The sequence below is a fragment of the Aulostomus chinensis genome, chromosome 5, assembly GCF_037954235.1.
Source record: "Aulostomus chinensis isolate RoL2024-O1b breed Wild chromosome 5, RoL_Achi_v1.0, whole genome shotgun sequence".
Lineage (NCBI taxonomy): Eukaryota > Metazoa > Chordata > Actinopteri > Syngnathiformes > Aulostomidae > Aulostomus > Aulostomus chinensis.
The window spans coordinates 29,729,800-29,751,472 of NC_141324.1; the positions used below are offsets into that span (position 1 = coordinate 29,729,800).

General features: G+C 46.9%; 1 protein-coding gene across 1 annotated transcript; it reads left to right on the plus strand.

Moving 5' to 3' along the window:
• Positions 1 to 119: 119 nt before the first annotated feature.
• LOC147262113 (uncharacterized) lies at positions 120 to 21,446 on the plus strand. Its single transcript, XM_086205094.1, has 17 exons — positions 120 to 232; positions 4,041 to 4,254; positions 4,929 to 5,062; positions 7,118 to 7,173; positions 9,702 to 9,865; positions 10,008 to 10,243; positions 12,349 to 12,525; positions 14,036 to 14,203; positions 14,369 to 14,459; positions 17,640 to 17,719; positions 18,127 to 18,187; positions 18,306 to 18,983; positions 19,106 to 19,217; positions 19,956 to 20,338; positions 20,425 to 20,498; positions 20,969 to 21,013; positions 21,159 to 21,446. The coding sequence occupies exons 2-16, from the start codon at positions 4,179 to 4,181 to the stop codon at positions 21,005 to 21,007; spliced, it is 2,529 nt and encodes an 842-aa protein (XP_086061220.1). The 5' UTR covers positions 120 to 232; positions 4,041 to 4,178; the 3' UTR covers positions 21,008 to 21,013; positions 21,159 to 21,446.
• The last annotated feature ends 227 nt before the right edge of the window (positions 21,447 to 21,673 follow it).

The window sequence follows — 21,673 nt, forward strand, 5'->3', positions numbered from 1 at the left end:
AATTTAGTAATAATAAATACAACCCTATAATTCCAGTTTGGGTAGTCATTTTACTGCCAAGTGATCACTAACGCGCTTTCAGTTTTATTTTGAAAGCTGACTTCATGTACATCCTGTTTCCTGGACTCTATGTGGGAGACTTGACCCGGGAGGAGGGAGTAAAAAAGGCGATAAAGGAGTTATTCTTTGACACTTCTGAAGTAGCGGTCATGTACGTCACCTTACTGATGTGGTGGGTTTTTATCTCTTTGGTTTTCTTCTCAAATTCATTCATTTAATTCTGTTCGTGTCGCCGGAATCACGGAGCCGTGCTCCGGTTGTGGTGTTTCCACGGTAACAACATCAGCCGAGTGTGAGTGCGGAGCAGCCAGCTGGCGCTCCCGCAGAACCAGGAATTTCACTCCGAGTGAGAGATCCAGATAAGCGGGGAGAGATCGGAAATGAGTCCGATTCATTAGGAGAGACGGAGGCAGCACGTGGAGCCGCGCCGTGGGGGGACCGTGACTCAGGAAGAGGAGAAGCACGGAACCATCAAGAGTCAATCATGTAAAATCATTTTAAAAAGTGAGGGGTCGCAACACTTGTGAGCTGCCAAAAGTAGAAGTAGAGGAAAAAGCACATTTACACAACAATGAATAATACTGTATAGATTCATACTGGGCCGATATATATCCATACTGGGCCGATATAGATTCATACTGGGCCGATATATATCCATACTGGGCCGATATAGATTCATACTGGGCCGATATAGATTCATACTGGGCCGATATATATCCATACTGGGCCGATATATATCCATACTGGGCCGATACATATTTATACTGGGCCGATACATTCATACTGGGCCAATATATTCATACTGGGCCAATATATTCATACTGGGCCGATATATATCCATACTGGGCCGATACATTCATACTGGGCCGATATATTCATACTGGGCCGATATAGATTCATACTGGGCCGATATATATCCTTACTGGGCCGATACATATTTATACTGGGCCGATATATTCATACTGGGCCAATATATTCATACTGGGCCGATATATATTCATACTGGGCCGATATATATCCATACTGGGCCGATATATATCCATACTGGGCCGATATAGATTCATACTGGGCCGATATAGATTCATACTGGGCCGATATAGATTCATACTGGGCCGATATATATCCATACTGGGCCGATATAGATTCATACTGGGCCGATATAGATTCATACTGGGCCGATATATATCCATACTGGGCCGATATAGATTCATACTGGGCCGATATATATCCATACTGGGCCGATATAGATTCATACTGGGCCGATATAGATTCATACTGGGCCGATACATATTTATACTGGGCCGATATATTCATACTGGGCCAATATATTCATACTGGGCCGATATAGATTCATACTGGGACGATACATATTTATACTGGGCCGATATATTCATACTGGGCCAATATATTCATACTGGGCCGATATATATCCATACTGGGCCGATACATATTTATACTGGGCCGATACATATTCATACTGGGCCGATACATATTCATACTGGGCCGATACATATTCATACTGGGCTGATATATATTTATACTGGGCCATACATATTCGTACTGGGCCGATATATATTCATACTGGGCCGATATATTTTTATACTGGGCCAATATACTGGGCCGATATATATTTATACTGGGCCGATACATATTCATACTGGGCCGATATATATTCATACTGGGCCAATATACTGGGCCGATATATTTTTATACTGGGCCAATATACTGGGCCGATATATATTTATACTGGGCCAATATACTGGGCCGATATATATTTATACTGGGCCAATATACTGGGCCGATATATATTTATACTGGGCCAATATACTGGGTCGATATATATTTATACTGGGCCAATATACTGGGTCGATATATATTTATACTGGGCCAATATACTGGGTCGATATATATTTATACTGGGCCAATATACTGGGTCGATATATATTTATTCTGGGCCAATATATTGGGTTGATATACTGTATATTTATACTGGGCCAATATACTGGGCCGATGTATATTTATACTTGGCCAATATACTGGGCCGATGTATATTTATACTGGGCCAATATACTGGGTCGATATATATTTATACTGGGCCAATATACTGGGTCGATATATATTTATACTGGGCCAATATACTGGGCCGATATATTTTTATACTGGGCCAATATACTGGGTCGATATATATTTATACTGGGCCAATATACTGGGTCGATATATATTTATATTGGGCCGATATATATTTATACTGGGCCAATATACTGGGTCGATATATATTTATACTGGGCCAATATACTGGGTCGATATATATTTATACTGGGCCAATATACTGGGTCGATATATATTTATACTGGGCACCGTCGACGCCGACATCAGGAAGCGTCAGCTGAAGTCTGGTGTCAGCAGAAATTCCAAAGCTGTGCTTCACTGTTACGGTGTTGCATCACGGGATTGTACAGCCTGGAGGGGACGTGGAGAAGAGGACATCATAACTCAGAATACTACACAAAGTACTGGTAATGTAGTATTATTGCTGCAACCGCTGAAGGGGGAAATGGGAGAAACAGCCTGCTCGTGGTATTTATTTGCCTCGGGCGGTGCTGGTCACCCAGGGCCACAACCAACACGGCATCTGAGTGGTGGATAATTTATAGGTACAGCGGAGCAGAGCAGAGCGGCAGGCCAGAGAGCTTGAAGTTTAATCATCTGGTCCCCTGTTTGTCTTGGACGTGGTCGGGTGCTGGAAGGAGCTCCTCGAGGAACTCCTAAACCCACCTGGCCCCCCGCCCTGGGGGGAAGGTAGAGTTGGACGACACGGGAAGTCCTGGAGGAGACTCTCATATCAGTGAGAAGCAGAGTAACTGGAATCAAAGGTGTTACACGTTTTATCTGTTGGCACGTTGGTTTGAGGGATTAGTGATGATGCAGCCAGCCTCAGGAACCAATCCCGTCGTTTGTACCTGGATGATGGATGGATGGATGATGGATCACCCTCATTACTGACCTGTAAATGAAGCAGACAGACAGACAGACGTAAAACCACTGCTGACATGCTGCTAGGACTTCTTCTCTAATCTGCTTCTCCTGAGTCGTATTATTCCAAACATTTTTCACTTTATTTGAATAATGCAAACACTCTGGACTCCATAACTGTGCTGGAGCGCCGCCCTGACCAGCGCTACAAACCTCTCCAAGTTTCCAACAAACATGTTGAAAGAGCTGGTGTGTGATTTATTAAAGCCGGATTCACTGGCAGTGAGGAACTCCAGGAGGAACGCTGCCAGATCTTGTAGCTCTTTTAGAGGAGGAGCATTTGTTCAACCACACCAAATCTACAATTTTAGCCTTTAAATGTCTTTTTTTTCCTCTACAAAAGCAAGTCACTGAAGTGCCTTCGCTGTGAGAACTGTTTGGTGTTGAATCCTTGTCACGGGCTTTCAAGGAATGTCTTCACGGTGGCTGTGGATGAGCGTGTTTGTTTTGGTTTGGACGTCTCATGTTTTGCCAAACCTTCAGAAAAGAGCAGAGCAGATTCAGCTCGTTGCGCCACTCCAAACGTGCAGCATGTGTTTCCTTTCATGTTCACGACAGCAAGTGTCCTTGTTTGACTGAATGTTCTGATTAGACATTTGATTTTATTCAGTCGGAGCTGGTTCCCTTTTTCCTCCGTGTCATCACTCTTGTTGGTGCTACTCTCCTCTTGTGTTACGCCACCGGCGTCAAGTTCTTCGCCACATTCGAGGTGTCTCGTCATACGATACCTGCTGAAAATATCTCAATAAGGATACTAGAACACCAAAACCAGGAGGAGAAGACGGCAGTCCTACTATAAATTGATGAGATACGCGTTTCCGTATCTTCATACGTTCCTTCATTTCTTCCTTCTCATCTCAGCGCCTCCAGATGAGGCGACTCCTGCTCTTCTCCAGATGTTCCACTTGCTCCCAGCCTGACGTTCTCCATTGCTGCTCTCTCCTCAGGTCCTGAAATGCTGGTCATGGCCGGGAGAACGGCACAGAACACAAGGGGCTGTAAAGGGTTTCTTCGGGAGTGGGGCTGGTACCTGAGAAGCTCCTCTGGGTCCATCTAGGGAGCTGCTCCACACATCCAGCCGCTCCATGTGGCCAGGCAGAGGGAAGGGAGGGTCCCCTGCTGGAAGTGCCACCTCCAACACCCTGGATCACACACCAAGAGGCCTGTAGTACCAGTTTGATCTTTATGAACTCATTCAGACATTTTTAATCATTTTAAACTCAGACAAAAAGTATATTTTAATGATGAAAAAAGTATTTTAAAGTATTTTGCTCTTTTGGACTTGACAAAACAAGGGTTTGGATGGAGTCTTGCTCTTGACACTGTGACGCTAATACAGTTAGCTTGTCGTGTAGCCTGAGGTTCTGTACCTCGGACCGTCCCAGGATGGACTCACTCTTCCGGACTCTGGTTTGGACCAGCTCTGTTCTGTAACTTTTTATTATTTATTTGTGTATTTATATGAATAGATTTTGTCAAAGTGAGGATGTAAATGAGCATTTATGCTCCAATCTGACACGTTTACATCTGTTACTTGTGTGATCGGTGCGTTTGACAGAATCAATTATTGAATAAAATTAAAATATTGACAAATAATTCGCTTACAATATAAATAATATACATATTCCCATTGTTAATAATAGTATTAATACACCGAAATGCATCACAAGCAGGGAATAGTCCAAGGGTGCTTCTCGCTGGAATACTCCATTTCCCATGCTGCCTTTCGAGGGGGGGCGTCGTCAGCCCAGTCATGGACGCACGCTGAATAGCGAGCATGTACTGATGTGTGAATAAGTCCTTAATAATATTTCACTTTTGTCCTCCTTCCCCAGTCGTGTCTGTCGGTGCCCGGCGGGACAACATGGCCTCGGAGGAAGACGACGCGCTGCTCTTCCTTATCTTCCAGCACCTGAAGGTGAACGGCTACCGGAGAGCTGCGAAGGTGCTGGAAAAGCACGTAACCCAGGTAAGAAGTTCGGTGCGTTTATTCCTCATCTCAGCCTGCTTCCCTCTCTCTCTCTCTCTCTCTCTCTGTGTGTGTGTGTGTGTGTGTGTGTGTGTGTGTGTGTGTGTGTGTGTGTGTGTGTGTGTGTGTGTGTGTCGGTCCGGTTCATTCCCGTGCTGCTCCATCTCGGTGGCTCGTGAGCCGTTCACGTTATATAAGTGAATAAATTAAATATAAATCCGTGTTGGAGGCTGCGGGTCAAGCGTGTTAGTGCGGGAGCACATGGCTGCGTGTCCGGGCCTCCTGCGTGGAAAGGAACATTATGTTACAGGAGGCGCGTGAGCATGCGAACACACGCCCGCTGCCGCGCGCGCACGCACGCACGCACCCTCCCTCCACGCGCACCCGCCTCGGGTTCAGAGATTTAAAATTCGAAGTCCGAATTAAAGAGCTCCATAAACGACGAGCAATGTTTGGTGGAACAGCAAAATAAAGGAGACACTTCAGCGTCTTTTCATGGTTACCAAAGAGATCTCACCGGCACCTGCAAATATTGGAATTTGTCTCAGAGGTTTCAGGAGTTTCTCATGATCCATCGGTTCTGTCTGGCTCATCTTCTGCTGTTGTGATGAACAAACAATGCAGGAAGAAGATGACGTGCAGCTCCGGTCTGCTTGTGGTGTGCAGGTTGCTTCCCGGATGCGTGTCTGTTTATATCTTATCATATTTTATATGATGAGGAACCTGTGTTTGGATTTAATATCAATCCTTTTTTCCAGTTTTCCTTGAAATGAGAGAAGTCTCCTTGTTGTCCGTTCACACTTTCAGCAGTAAACTAACTTTATTTTTCTTCCTCTCTCTCTTTTTGTTTTTGTGATTTTCTCGTGCTTCTAAATGTGTCTGTTGTGGGACAGTTTGAGGTGTCACGCTCGTTGGTTAAAAATATGCTGACAAGAGTTTTAAGTTCGACCACATGCGGATGAAAATGTCCCCGGCCAGTGTCACAGTTTAGTCGTAGGAGGTCACGGAGGACGCGTGATCCCTCACTCTGTCAGTCCTGCATGTTCCTGCATGTGGATTCATTTCCGGTAGCGTGCTGCATCAAAGCGCACGACCGGAAAGCTCCCTATCCCCCGTTTTCCCTTGGAATGTGTGTCTAGAGCAGTGGATCCCTGTCTTGAACCCCCTGAAAGATTCATGGTCCTACTTTGGGCCTCCTCCTCATGATCAAGCCTGACAAGATGTGCCAGGTTTGAAAGAGGTTCTAAAAAGGACGTCTAGCAAACAAAAGCTGGCCTGTTACATTGAGACTTTATTATGATTAACATTTTTTACATCAACATTATTTACTTTTAGTCGTCCTCTAATTCATCCAAAAAAACAATGATGCACACCAGTTATGCCACAATAAGAGCGACTTCTTATTGATTTATCCAGACTGGGGAACTTGACATTAGCTGCCTTAGCTGCACCACTGGCCTGGCTAACTCCACTAGCAGCTAGGCTAACTCCATTAGTGGCTACGCTAACTTTACCAGTGGCAAGGCTAGCTCTAAAAGTGGCTAGGCTAACTCCACAAGTGGCTCGACTTACTCCATAAGTAGCTAGACTAACTCAACCCCTAGCTAAGCTAACTCCACCACTGGCTAGGCTAACTCCACCACTGGCTAGGCTAACTCCACCACTGGCTAGGCTAACTCCACCACTGGCTAGGCTAACTCCACCACTGGCTAGGCTTGTCAGACCTTCACTGGATTGTTGTGACAGTCGGCTCTTCAGCCGCTGCGCTGCGTCCTCTGACGGTGTCCGCGCCTCCTGAGTCACTGAGTTTGACAAACATAAAACACTTGTTTATTTCTGATCGAGGATTTGTAAAAAGTGTGTGCTTCAGTCTGGGAATCCAAGGGTAGGAGGAATGTTCTCCAGCCACGCGGTCGTAGATTCAACCCGAATGGAGGAAGTTGAATGTGTTAAAATGTGCTTTATTGATCAATTTTCCGCTCATTTTTAAAGGAATTACTGTGGCTCCTGCAATGCGATCATCATCTGACTGCGTGAATGCGTTTGTGTTTGTAGGTGGAAACGCCGAAGGAGAGTTCGAACCTGCACGACATCTACACAGGCTGGATGAAGTAAGTCCTCCCCCTCGCCGCTGGTGGAGGGGTTCAGCTGGACGTGGGCCAACTATGATTATGAAGAAGCTTGTATTTACCCCAAATTAGTGAGCGTTAGAGTTTCAGTCCTCTCATCCCGTTTACTTCTCATCCTTACCTCTGTCAGACGGTTTATTTACACGCTTGTGTGTCAGCCGGGTCACACAGAAACTACTGGACCGACTCCAGTGGAACCGTTCCGGGATTAACCCATTAATGCCAGGTTCAGATCTGCACCGGAGGCTGAGCTTTTTGGTGAAACTTTTCTGTTTTCCCAGGAAATATTCCAGAAGAATTCAGGCGTTTTTACAGTGGTAGTTTGAGTTTATTTGGAGATCATTTTTGGTAGCACGGTTGATTTTTGGAGACAGACACGCCACCGGAGTGAGCCGGTTCAGGTGTGGTTCAGGTCAAAGCTCTCTGCCATATTTGAAATATGAAATGCAAATGTGCAGCACACCTGACCAGAGGAAACACCTGCTCAGACTCACCGAGCAGCCAAAACCTTCCTGTGGAGGATAAAACAAGCTGAGGGAGACCCACCAGGTTCTGTTCCTACTGAGTCTGTTTGAGGGAGGCCGTGATCTGGTGTGACGGTCGTTGTCGGATTTGCTTTTTGGGGGGTCAGTTTCTCATATGTTCTCATGGTCAAAGTATTTGCTTCAGCTATCAGTGAGACCCAATAGAGTTCACCAGCACCGCTAACTGCAGCCTTTAGAGCTGAGTCTGGATCCTCCATCAGAACCCTCGACGGCAACGTGGAACCAGGGCTGGATGAAGGATCCAGACTGAGTTTGTTCCTCCTCCTCCTCCTCCTCCTCTTCATCATCATCATCACTGGATATTATGACTTTGCATTTTGGAATGATGATGGCTCAGCAGTTCGCTCAGTCCTCAGACACGCAGCTTAAAGGGATCTGAACAGGATGCAGCTCATTGTGTGTGTGTGTGTGTGAGAGAGATTGTGAGAGACTGCCTGGCTTTCTGCCCGGTGCATTCTGGGACCTGCTTCAAATCCCTGCCACCCTGAAAAGGATTAAATGTGCAGCTGATGAATGAATGAATTGATGACATTACCTCATGGGCTTGATTTACCACAATTAATATTACACGAAAATAATCTGGTCAGTGAAAATGTGACGCGTTGACCCCGATATTAGACAGTCTTGATCATAAGCACCTGTGTGTGTGTGTGTGTGTGTGTGTGTGTGTGTGTGTGTGTGTGTGTGTGTGTGTGTGTGTGTGTGTGTGTTCTGGAAAACACATGACAGGGAGTTTCCTCAGGACACAGGTGGACTAGAGAAGCTGCTTTTGTATCATTTTGAGATATTTTCTCCACCAAATTTGATTTCTTCTGGAAATCCTCAAAATTACAATCTTCCTCTGCCTCACTGATAAATAAACACAAATAAATGGATACATATTCGTCATTTATTATGCTGTCTTTTTCAGCTCCATCGGCCTCAAGTATTGTAGTTCATTTGTATGCAATACGCACATCAAGAATGGCTGAATCATGATCCTGCTGAGCAGTTTTAGGAGTTGTACTGTTATTAGCCTTCCAACGGCTAAATTATGCTCGCAGGTACACTCAGAAGTTGGGCACAGAGAATCTTTCCACTCCCAGCAGATGAATGTGAAAACTCTTCTGTCAAATTCTATCAACGTCGTTCTGCACGGTGGAGCTCACGCACCCGACCGCAGGATGGAGAGGACTGGAGGGGGTCATAAAGTCTCAGACTTGTGTTGTGTGCTCAAGACTTCATGTCAGAGTTGCTCCAGAACTCACCGTATGTGTCCACGAGGTCTGACAAATACATCGGACGCATTCCTTCCCAACTATTCAATTTGTTTTGGTTCCTATCAATCATTTTGACCTAAACACATGGAAAAGTAGAGCCCAGGCTGAAAAATACCTGAATTTTCTAAAGCAACATGCCAAAAATTTGGGAAACGTACACATTGTCCATTGTCCTCAGAGCCGGACAAGATGATTGATGCACCCCCCTCTTCTGTGCTGCGTTAGGGTGCTGTGACCCACGCTAGTTAGCTTAGCACAATGACTGGTAGTGGGTGGGAAGTGTTAGCATACCCTCTTAAAAAGCCATCAAATAGATCAGGGTCTCGGTTTGTTAAAGAACTAATCCTCTGCATCCTCTCTGACAAAGTCAGCCATGATGTGGTTGGTTTATTCTAAAGTTTTGAGGTTCTGCGTCATATCACTGCGCCCAGGCAGGAAAGTAGTGCCGCCTATGTCTCTGATTCTGAAAGTGGAATGTTTTCTACTTCTAAGTTCATAGCGAGTGTTTTGCTCAACCGTACTTCTATTAATGAAGACAAATGATGATGGAGGTTGTATGCTAGCGTTCAGTGTGCTAAGCTAACCAGCAGGTCTCTTTGGGCCTCAGCTTTCAGGAAGAGCATCTGTCTTCTTTTCCGCTCTGGAAAATAACCATATTTCCTCTGTGTGTGTGTGTGCGTGCGTGCGTGCGTGCGTGTGTGAGAAGGCTGTGCTCGCTCGCCCAGCATGCCAAGCAGGAGGCAGAGGATGCCACCAGTTTCAAGAAGCAGGGCATCAAACCAGAACCCGCCACCAGCGAGGAAGACGACGATGCGGTCAGGAAACTCGCCTGCAACTCGGAGGACCACGTGGATGCCAAACCTCCGCTGGGTGAGTTCTCCTCCCTGACTGCTGGATCTGGTCCTTAAATGGGGAGGCATAGATGTACTTGATGTGATGACGTCACGTATAGTTTTGTTCCTTTTGTACTAACTGATATTAACCATCATATCCATGGGCTCCTCTGCTTCAGAGCCCATGACAGATGTTGGTGAGTCACCTCATGCCGACGTCTCTGAGCAGCTGCTGGATCCTGCAACTAAAACAAAAAACTTGGACAACAAGAGCTGCGACTCATCTGGCAGTGCAGCAGAAAAAGAAGAGGAGGAGGAGGAAGGGGTGGAGGAAGAGGAGGAGGGAGAGGGGGAAGAAGATGAGGAGGGGGGAGAGGAGGAGGAGGAGGGGGAGGGAACCAAATCCCAGCAAGAGGTGAGGAGACGCCACATAAACACAATATAACACTCACGCCGAACTTTGGATCATGAATTCTTTTTGCCCTGATAATCACAAAGATCCAACATTCCCACCTTGGATGCCATCGCCTTAGCATCTACCGTAATGATCAGAATACAAGTGCACACCAAATTACACGGGTACCTATTTCACTCTGCCTACAGAGACGTGCACAATGAGTGTAAAGCCTGGAAACGGTGGAGAGAATGTCAGTCTTACCAGCTTTGCCTCAACCTGAAGCTCAGCTAAGAGCAACTTTGCCGCCAGGTGGTTGTTTTTAATTCAATGTTAACACTTTGATCTTTATCTCTGTATTCATGTTCTCATTTTGTCTGATTTTGAAAGCTGATTGCATAAACCTGAAGTACGAGTGCGATTTAAATATCACACTCCAGGATCTCAAACTAAGCAGACGTATTCCTGAACATTTAACAGCAGTGAGAAACCACAAACACACACACACACACACACACACACACACACACACACACACTCACACATTCTCTCGCTCACATAACTGCGGTCCAGTCACTGTGATAATGTGTGTGTAGATGGACAGTAGCTGCAGTGTTGTTTTTATGTCTCTGAAATACTCACAGACACATTTCGTACCTACGTATCTGCCGTGTATCTGCTGGTTTGTGTTACTTTGCTCTGTTGTTGTTTCAAGTGAGTGAATATCCGAGTCTTGTCTGGTCTTTTATGTCGGACCAGTGATGCAGAAGACGATGTTGTTTGGACAGAAACTTTGTGTTTGACAGGACGATAATCTTCCGAGACGAATCGCGTGTGTTAAAATCCGGGCATCCTGTTTTCTCTCTTTTGTGTCTGACAGCAGAAGAGTTTTACTTTTTACAGATTTATATCTCAGAGTAGCACAATCCTGCGCTGATTTATTACAGAGCAGAGATGTTTCTGCTGGACGTGATTAAAAGCAGACGTTTACGTTTTTGTTCTCCTGCTTCCAGATAATAAAAGTCGACCTGGCCGGCGTGCACAGGACGTGATTATTACAGTCTGCCAAGTATATTTAGACATCATCTGTTTTAAAGCGGTTTGTGGGAAACCATTCTGTTGCCCATTGATTCCTCGCTTCACTCTTAGCGGGTGGTATTAGGTCGGCTCACGCCACTGAACAAGCTGCATCATTTTCATGAACACACTCTGCAGCTGATTTTCTTTACACCAAAACCTGCAGCTGTATTACTAACAAGCCCCTCAAGTATGTGCCCCTCAAGGCTTTTGTCCAAAAAAAAAAATCATTTCTGTTTTATCACCGCCGCCAAGGTCATGGTTTTGGCGGTATTTGTTTGACTGTCAGCAGAACTACGCAAAACTATGAGGTAGACTTCCACCAAATTTGGTGGAGACGTGTAGAATGAGCTGAAGAAGAAACCATTACATTTTGAGGCAGATGAGTCGCAGTGCCACCTGGTGGCAGCAGGAAAAGTCTGATTTGGTTTTTTCTTATTCATATCTGGAAGTATTTCTCCTGGGTGGCTCGACCAGATCATCTCAAACGTGGTCAGGAACATCATGAGAACCTGGCGTTGCCATGGCGAGGTGAGGTGTGTGTTCTCTAGCGCCACCTAGCGAATACAGGAAGTGACGTGTGCTCCACAGCGCATGTTTGACTCTGGTCCTTCCTGTAATATCCAGATATTATCATTTGTCGCCTCCTTCCCACTTGGACACGCGGGGGTGCGTGAGACCCGTCGCTGCTTGCAGTTGCAGTTAAGACCTGAGCAAGAACGTGCCAGCAGCCCAAGGTTTGTCCTGGGAGGGATGTCAGGTCTCAGATAAAGTTCTACATCTGTGGATCATTTCTCTTGGGTTTTTCAGGAGAGCGATGGGCTTAGAGCTGCCACAGACAGGCTGGGTATCCAGAAAGTATTATTAGTTCTGATCTTTTCTTGGGATTTGTTTGCTCTGAGAAAACTTGAGATGTTTCTGTTCCAATTCCACTTCAGTTAGCAGTAAAAAGATGCTGAAACTTATTTAATTGGGTCTCATTTGGCTAAGAAAAGAGGAAAGTTGTTAGCCATGCTTGCTGTTTTACACTGCCTGCTTGTGTTTTGCAGTCAGCTCCAGCTGAAGTCTCGGTTGAGGGACTTAATGGAGCAGAAAGCTCCAGCTCCGACTCCGAGGAGGTGGCTGAACCCGCCGTGAGCACCCGTGGCCAAGCTGCCTCTGATCAGATCTCTGACCAGCCGGAGGCTCCAGATCCAGCCGGGATCAGTTTGACTGAGCCAAAGCAGGTTAGTGACCTGAGGGGGAATCCTGGCCGTGCGGCGGTGAGCTCCTCCCCCCAGAACATGAAAACTGGAACACAATCTTTACGTTGTAACATTTTTTCATATGCAGGTGTCATATGGCTTTAATTATCAGAGTGGGATGCTGCTGCTGTCTCTGCTCGTCATTCACCCGACGTCTTTTTGCTCGACAGCAAATTTTCTAGTATGTTCTCCAGCGGACTGCTCTTCATGTGATCAGATATGGAACTCTGGTTTCAAATCTATAAAAACAGAAGTAATTGGTGATTGCTGGCGCTGCGAGCCTCTTTCCCCTCACACATCTGAAACTCATTTTGTCGAGGATCAACGCTGGCTGGTTCAGATTGTTTGTGCACTTTAGCTTCCAGGAGGCAACTAGCAAACAGGGTCAGGCTCTACCCCTCGTAGCATGTCAGCGTGCTGGTTGTTATCTGCTGGCTTCAGGAGCTAAATAAGCTGCTGCACCACAGTTGAGCATTCAAACCACCGAAAACTGAGGGCAGAGTCAAACACAGGGAGGCAAACCCAGAGCTCAAGCACCAACCAGGGTTTTGTCTGTCTTTAGCATGAAGGTGCAGGAGGAGCATCGCCATAGATGAGCAGCGTCCTCACTCGTTGGAAAATACTGTTTTCAGAATGGCAACAGAGAGGTTTTGTGTGTTTGTTTTCAGAGTAGCACTGACGAGCAGATCAGCGCTTCGACGTTACCCATCGTTGTTGCGTTTCTGAGGGTGGAACCATGAAACTGCATGAAATGATAAAAGGCTGCATCTGTATTGTGTTCTTCATGCTCAGAATATTAGATCATTAATAGATCTACAAAAATTGTTATCATGACAGCATACTGGACCCAGGACTGACGACTGGAAACGAGTGAGCTAAATGCTGTCCCGTCCGGTAGTCGTAGCTGTTGTAGCTTGTTCCTCCTGGCCGTGTGTCGGCCCTCTGCTCCGTAGAGCCCCTTGTAAAACCTGCAATATCAATGAAGTTGTTATTATTATTATTAGAGTACCATAAGCAACACATTTAGATGGAATTTGTTGAGTGCAACTTTTCATCACTTTCAAAGAGCATCAGACAAATCAGGAGAGATAAAGACACTGATTGTGCTGCAGGAGTTCCTTGGTGATCTGCGTCGGTTGCAGAGCTTCTGCTGCTCAGAAGAATTCGTACCTTTCCAGCTTTGCTTTTGTCCCCTGAACCCAACAAAGCCCCAGCGATGCCACCTCAGTGTGTGATTCTTAGATAGCACGCCGACGTTCTGAAATCAGAGGTGTGACGTCTAACACAGCAGTGTCGGCGTCTCGTGTGGCGCTGCCGTCCCACCGCGCTGGCTGGGACTCCCCAGTGTGTCTGAAGGAAGAAAGCTTCTTCCTTTGTCGCAGCTGAGTTGTATTTTAATGGTACGTCAACATTTAAGAGCTGATCTCCGCGTATGTGTAAGACCTGGCAGCGAATGCGAGGTCTTCATCTCTGGTTTTTTTGCCTCCTCCAGGAGTCAGAAGCTGCCACAGAGGCGTCAGACATCACCGATGAGAAATCTGCATCAGAGGAGGCAGCTGTCAATCAAACAGAGGCTGCGTCTCCCACAAAAGTGTCCGGCGACTGCGCCGAACACGAGGAGGTGCAGTGTGGAGTGTGGCTGGGGGCAGTTGTAGTTTCAGTAAGAGGGCAGAAGTATTATTGCATCACTGGAGATAAGTGGCGTGTTCTTCTTCTACTCGTTCTCGTCGCCGTTTCGTACCTGAAGAGATGCCACTCACGGTGTGTTTTTACCGACCGCGTCTGGTGTCAGAGACTGTTGTTGACTTGTCGTCTCCCCCTGCAGAAGACTCGCCAGGCTGAGCCCGCCGCCGCGTCCCCGACAGCTCAGGAGACCAATGACCAGCCGGCGGAGGGCGAAGCCCCGCCCCCTGCAGGTATGAAGGACCAATCTTTGTGTGGTTCTTTACATGTTATGTATGGCATCTTTCCTGACTCTTTGTCACTGCACTGACAAGACTCACAAGGTGTTGTGAAGAAGCTGCCGCGAGGCCTCGAGCAGGTTTGAAGTGGCTGCAGATGAAAGCTCCCAGTAAAGTTGTGTCTCGCAGTGGGACATTAAAAGAAAGCTGCACATGAAGGTTTATAAGTTTGGAAGACGTGAATGCCTTTAATCACACAACTCTGAATAAAAACGTCTGAAGCGTGAATGTAGGGGGCAGCAGATCCTGCAAATTCCTGGAATCTGCAGGCCAGAATCACCAGATTTAGAGAGACGAACATCCAAACCTACATGGCAGCTTCCGGACAAATACACTGAAACTCTTTTTTGCAAGCCAGTGACCAAACAAGAGTCTCCAAGTCTTTAAATGTGGTTTTCTCATTTCATTTCAAAGAGGACAAAATGGACTTTAAGACATAAAGAATGTGATAGCAGTACAGAGGGCAAAAATAAATAAAACCCAGTTGAAGTTATTTACTGAAGCACAACTTCAAGTTATCCAACATGACTCCAGTAACTTGTGGTAGGCCTGGATTGTGTTGCTGGATCAAACCAGTGGGGTTTTATGATTTCTGCATCATGGAAAACAGGGACAGAATCTTGGAATTTGAGCATGAAAATGTTGAAACAGGGAAAAAAAAAATTTGCTGAACATCGTGGAATGTGTTGAAAATGTGGATGCAATTTACGGCGGACACGCTCAACTTCTGTGGCTTCCTGACCATCCTGGTCGTACCAGGTTCTGGTTGCCATAGGAACCCTTTCCATGACCACATGTGCTTCACTCATAAAAGGCCAGTTCAGTAAAGATAAAGTGTTGGTACCTGAGAGATCCGCTGGGTCGCCTGCTAGGATCGCTCCTCCTTTAACTCAGGAAACATTTGTTTCTGGAGTACAAACAGACATTCTTCCTTTTTCTTGGCAGCACTTTGTTTCTTTGAACTTAAGGATCATTTGAGGGGTTCTTGCCAAAGCCCTGGGAAGTAGAACCGCCTGGGAGTTTTCCACCACGTCACTGTCCTGTTACGCTTGTCAGAGCCGGTGGAGAAAAGTGAAGTGATGGCGATGAGCATCTGGGGCGAAATCCCTCTTTTCTATTATTATCTAGTATTTGACATTGAGTCTCCACAGAAATTTGTGATGGCTTTAAAAACATCAACAACAACAAAAACCAACAACTGAGCAATGTGAAGGTGACTGGTATGAAGTCCAGTACTGCAGTGCAAAGTTGAGGCTTGAAGTCTGAGGTGGAGGTGGTTAATGGTGCAGGACTGGGCTGTAGTTGAGTTCCTATGTCATGGTCAGAATATTTCCCTGCTCCGGTGAAATGAAGACACATTTCTGGGACATAAAATACCCCGGTTGTAGTTATTTTGATGCAGTGGTCAGCTTCAGAAGTAAAGGGGGCACGTGTGGCTGGGGGGGGGGGGGGGGGGGGGGTCTAGTTGCCAGTTGGTTCCTCCACAGGTGTTTTGAAGACTCCTTCCAGTTTCTGATGCCTGAATATGAATGAATGTGTGAATGAACTGGATGAAAGCGCATGCTAGCACCTGCTGAGGGTATGAGTGCAGGTTCTGGTGAACCTGTTGGTTCGGTTCCAGAACAGCTGATGGGAGTTAGTGCACATTCCTGGAGCGGTGCAAAGGGTCAAGACGCTCGCACAGCCAAGTTTTATTCGTTGTCAGCCATTAATTCATTAACTCTTCAACAGAGGTGGCGCGAATGGACACAAACGTTGGTCGGCAGGTGTGTTCAAAGAGGGTGAGGACGTCGGCCATTTTCACAGGTGTAGTGAAGGGTGTGGTGTCAGGAGAGGAGGAGGAAGAGGAGACGAAAACAGATGTTGAAAACTATAGTTGAGAGAAACAGAGAGGAATGTAAGGTGAACATCTGAGGTAGTATAATGTAGTAATGCCATGCAGTAACTGGAGGTACATCTACATCGTCAGACATCTGTTTGCATCTTTGTGCCGTAAGTTTGTCTCAGCTACTTCTGGGAAAAGTAACCAAGTAACCTGCAGCTGCACCCGGATCCTGCTCTTTCAGAAAAGTTAACTTTTAAAATCCAACATTCTCGGAATTCTCTTCTATCTGAGAGTCCATGAGGCCTCTGCTCCTGGAACCAGGACCCGGTTCCCCTGGTCCCTGGTATTCACGAACGCTGGGTTCTCTCAGCCGACCGCCTTCAGTCTCCCTCCCTCCCTCCTGTTGAGATGCCAGTAAATTACTGCAGGCAGCCAAGCCCAGCTAACAAGGCCCCCCCCCAGCACCAAGACAACGGTCCATTGTTTCTTAAATAACTCTGAACAAACACCATTAAATGTGTGAACCTCATAGGCGCCGACCTGCTAACGGGCTGCTGCTGGTAGTTTCATTTGCCCTGGATGGGGCCGTGGTCATCCCGCCGTGGTTATCCCGCCGTGGTTATCCCGCCGTGGTCATCCCGCCGTGGTTATCCCGCCGTGGTCACCCCGCTGTGGTTATCCCGCCGTGGTCACCCCGCCGTGGTCATCCCGCCGTGGTTATCCCGCCGTGGTCATCCCGCTGTGGTCACCCCGCCGTGGTTATCCCGCCGTGGTCATCCCGCCGTGGTTATCCCGCCGTGGTCATCCCGCCGTGGTCATCCCGCCGTGGTTATCCCGCTGTGGTCACCCCGCCGTGGTTATCCCGCCGTGGTCATCCCGCCGTGGTCATCCTTCCGTGGTCATCCTTCCGTGGTCATCCTTCCGTGGTCATCTCGCCGTGGTCATCCTGCTTGGTTACCCCGCCGTGGTCATCCTTCCGTGGTCATCCTTCCGTGGTCATCCTGCCGTGGTCATCCCGCCGTGGTCATCCCGCCATGATTATCCCGCCATGGTCATCCCGCCGTGGTCATCCTGCCATGGTTGTTCCTTCCAATAAACTTGTCTTTCAGACATTTCATGCTTCGTCTTGTCTTGATTCTGGTCAACAGCTTTAGCCGCTTCACTGCCTCTCGGTGACCTTCAGTTTGTCTTTTTTCCCTCCCTGTGTGAACACAACGATGTCAGAAATCTCTGGGTTGAAAAGGCCAACTTCTGTTGTGAGGCAAACATTAAATACCAGATGTAAACAAGGTCTTTCTGTCGTTTCGCAGGATCGAAAACTCGGTGTCCAGACCCTGAGTGTGACCTCACATCTGAAGAGGGGGAAGCAGAAAAAGAGGAGAAATCCAAGGTACCTGAAACCAAATTTAGAATTGAATCAGTCAGAATAAACTAAAAGATACATAAACAAACAAGAAGTTTCTTGTTGAATACCTTAGATTGAAGGTTTGTTCATGCTTAGTTATCCATTAGTTAGCAGTGAGTTAACTAATTTGTAATTATTTAGTAATGACGTTCATGTTAATTTGGGAGGTCACAGCAAAGATGGATGGAAAACTGGGGGATGTTAGTCACAACGATGGTTAATAAAGGGTTAATTATGCTTAAATGACGCTTATTCAGCAGCCTTGTAAAAACTAAACATTAATTAACTATTAATTAAGCCACATCTTAAACTGATTTTGATCAGGATCAGCGAGAGAATTAGAATAAAATGAATCATCCATAATGATCGAGTGAATGTGTGTTCATTCAAAGATGGATGCCGGCGAGCTGACAGCGCCTCCGGAGCCTGACGAGCGAGACGCCACTGATGACGGTAACATGCGTCTATGACTCGGTTGTGAAAGTTCTCTTATTCTGCATAACTAGGATAACAAGTAAACATCTTTTCAAATTACGCAATCACTCTGAAAATTTTATCTCAACATTCAAAGAACAAAGAACATGTTCCGCGACAGGAAAGGCGGCGGCGGCGGCTGCAGGAGAGCGAGCTGACTCAGATGTCTCCATCATCCTCAACATCGCAGACGAAGACTGTGAAGCAGCAGAGCGAGAAACCAGTTCATTGCTCCCAGGGGAGGCTGCTGAGTCCTTCAAAACTCCCAAAAGAAAGAAAAAGAAAAGCAGAAAAGCGGCAGATAGTCCGACCACAGACGCATCCCTGAGAGATGCACCTGCTGAAACGCCTCTCGCCAGCAAAAGGAAGAGGAAAGACAAACCCAGACAGGAGGAGCCGGTGGAGGAGGTTCAGACGAAAGAAGAAGAGGAGGAGGAGGAGGATGCGTCTCCGACCACTTCATCAAAGAAGAGGAAAGCAAAGAAGCGGAAAAAGGAGAGAGATGAAGTTGAAGAGAAGGACGAGGGGACGCCTGCCCCGGCGCCTGAACGTAAAATCAAGAAGAGGAAGAACGTGAGAGATGTAGAGGAGGAGGAGGTGGTTGGAGGGGCAATGGAGGAGGAGCAAAAGGTGGAGGATCATGTGAGTCCAGCTGGGGAGAAAAAGAAGAAGAAGAAAAAGAAGAGGACGGAAGGTGAGGTGAAAGAGGAGGTGCAGGGCGATGAGGCACCAGCAGGGGGCGACGGCGGCACAAAAACAAAACTGGAGACAACAGGTAGAGTTCAGAGGTCTGGTTTTCCAAGATGGAAGTTCACTTCAATACCTTGTCTTTATACATCAGCAGACTAAAGGAACACGGCTGATATACTTTTATCATTTGGTCTCTTTTCTCCTAAGATGGCAACTCTTCTCAGGTCCCTTCCACCAAAAAAAAACACCGTCTCAGGAGGAAACTCAGCCTGAGGAAGAGGCTGCGCCTCCACATGAGAGACCTCTCAGGCAGAAAGAAGTCAGTGGAGCGTTTGATCTGATTCCTCCTGCAGCCTGTAGAACTTTAGGCAATAACTCAACTGAAAAAAACATACTTTGCTTTTAATGTTCTCACAAATAGGTGGCTTGTGCTCATAGAGGTTTTTTTCTCCCTCTTGCATCACTTCCTTGTGATTTCAGAGTGCAGAAACAACCGGCCGCGTACATTTAGCTTGAAAGCTAACGGCTACAGTTGGCTGTAGCAAACTTGCAAAAACAAGCAGCAAAATTGTCTGAAAACTCGAGTGATTTGAGCTGAAAAAACAAACGAATGTACTCTGTTTGGTTCAGTGCTGCCAGGACATTCTCTCTTTTTGTTGTCGAGCTAAGTGTGCGTGTCCTCTGCCTCCTGGAGTCCCAGACCCCGGCAGGGGGGAGACGACCATCAGCGGCTCAGGACTCTTATCTGTGAGCACTAGAAAGAAAAAACTGTTGTTTGGAGTCTGGCTTCACATCGACGATGTGGGGCATCCAGACTTAAAGGAGCAGCAGAGGTGGGAAGTACAAATACTGTACTGAAGTAGATCTCTGAGGTATCTGTATTTGACTTGACTATTTGTTTTTCAGACAGCTTTTTCCTTTTAACTCCCTACATTTTAGCACAACTATCTGTACTTTCTACTTCATACTTTGGTTAAAAAATAGTCTTTAGTTTTGAGAAACCAGCATAGAAGAGGAAGAGTGAGGAGACTTAATCCTTGACTTGAACACGTTTCAGACTGAAGCAGAGCCATGACGAGACTCCTCGACGGAAACCTCCCAAAAGCCCTCAGCCCGAGCAGGATGCCACCTTGGAGGACCACATACCAAAGAAGAAGAAAAAGATGAAAATGAACACGGAGCAGGAAGAAAATTCATCGAAAGAAAACCAACCTCCTCCGACAAAAAAAGGGAAGAAGAAGAAGACGACGACATGGACCGGTGAGGAGACGGACGGCGGTGTGGCGAGCCAGCAGGACACTAAACTTCCTGCGGAGGCCTCGTCTCTGCTGCCAGAGGAAGGGAAGAAGAAGAAACAGAAAAAAACAAGGCCTGTCAAAGGTGCGGGGACGACCGGAAGCCTCGCCGCTGCCGGCCGAGACGCACCTGCGAGGAAAAAGAGTGAGACCTTGTCCGTTATTAGATTTGACTGATTTCCAGGGCAGATGTACGGAAGTTGCAGCACTGTTCTGTTGCTCTGTTGGCAGAAAGAAAACTGAAGGCGACGCCGGGAGCGCCAGAGTCGGACCCAGAGGCCGCCGCTCCCAACGCTGCTTCCACGGTGAGGCTGACACCGGCGCTGACAGCTGCTCCAGGAACAGCTGCACAGCTGCTGGTTCTCGCTTTAAAACGCCTTTGCAGTTTCTCCAGCTTTCCTAGTCGAGCCGGTCAATGACATCACAAGATCACATGACTCACAGAGGAAAGGGAGAAACGGGGCTGACGATCAGGAAATCTGATAACAAACGTGGAGCCGTTTCAGCCAGCAGCTGCGGGCTCGATGCTCACATTCAGTCGGAGCTTCCCCAGACATCTGGTGGTCCTGCGCTTCGGCCAGCTGACGGCTCCAGATTTCAATATTTGTTTGAAGACGAGTTCATTTGGGGCGATTCCTGAAAAACACTTGTCAACACTGGAATTTAACAGATGTTTTCCAAAGAGCCTGAAATCCTTCGTCAGAAAAGCTCTCAGTCTCATAGTTTGAATGTTGAAATGTTTCTAAGTAAATTTATGAATTTCACGATTTTCCAGAAAAAGAAGTCGTCTAAAAAGAAGATGGTGCCCTGTTAGCTCTGGGTGAGTGGCACGTGTGGGCCTGGGGCCGCGCGCTTTGAAGGAAACTCAACTCAATCGTCTGATCGCCCGTTTATTGGCGTTTTTGTCCTCGAATGTGAAATTGCATCTTCATTCCCGTTGTTTTCTTCTGTTCGCTTTCATGCAGCGGAAGAGCTCGGCGCCACTGGCACGTGGCCACAACTGTGCTGATGAGCTGTGAAACCCACTTCAGTCACCTTTGACCTCGACCGTGACGTTGATGTTTGTCTGGCGACACGTTTACCTGCTGTGACGGTTTGGTTTTTGTTCCGTTGTTCCCGTTTGCTCTCGTCTGACCTCACAACTATGCACCGGACTTCCCCGGCTCTCGTTAACGTGAAGTGTTTCACTACTTTTGATGTTCGCTGATCCTGCAGACCAACATGTGACTGAACAAATAAAACTGTTCAGCCGCTTTGCTGCAGTCACGCTGGTTTACTTTCACACTGGCTTAAGTGTCCAGATGATGTCATCAAAGCCGAAACACAGTTAATTCAAGTCCAGATTCAAACGGAGTAACGAGGAGTCGCTCGTTCTCGCCGCAGCTCCTTCGTCTCTGTTTCTCTCTGTTGCCACCTCAATATTCTGACGTTAATCTGAGTCAGACGGAGTAAATATTCCAATCTTAGCCGCGCTGTTGAA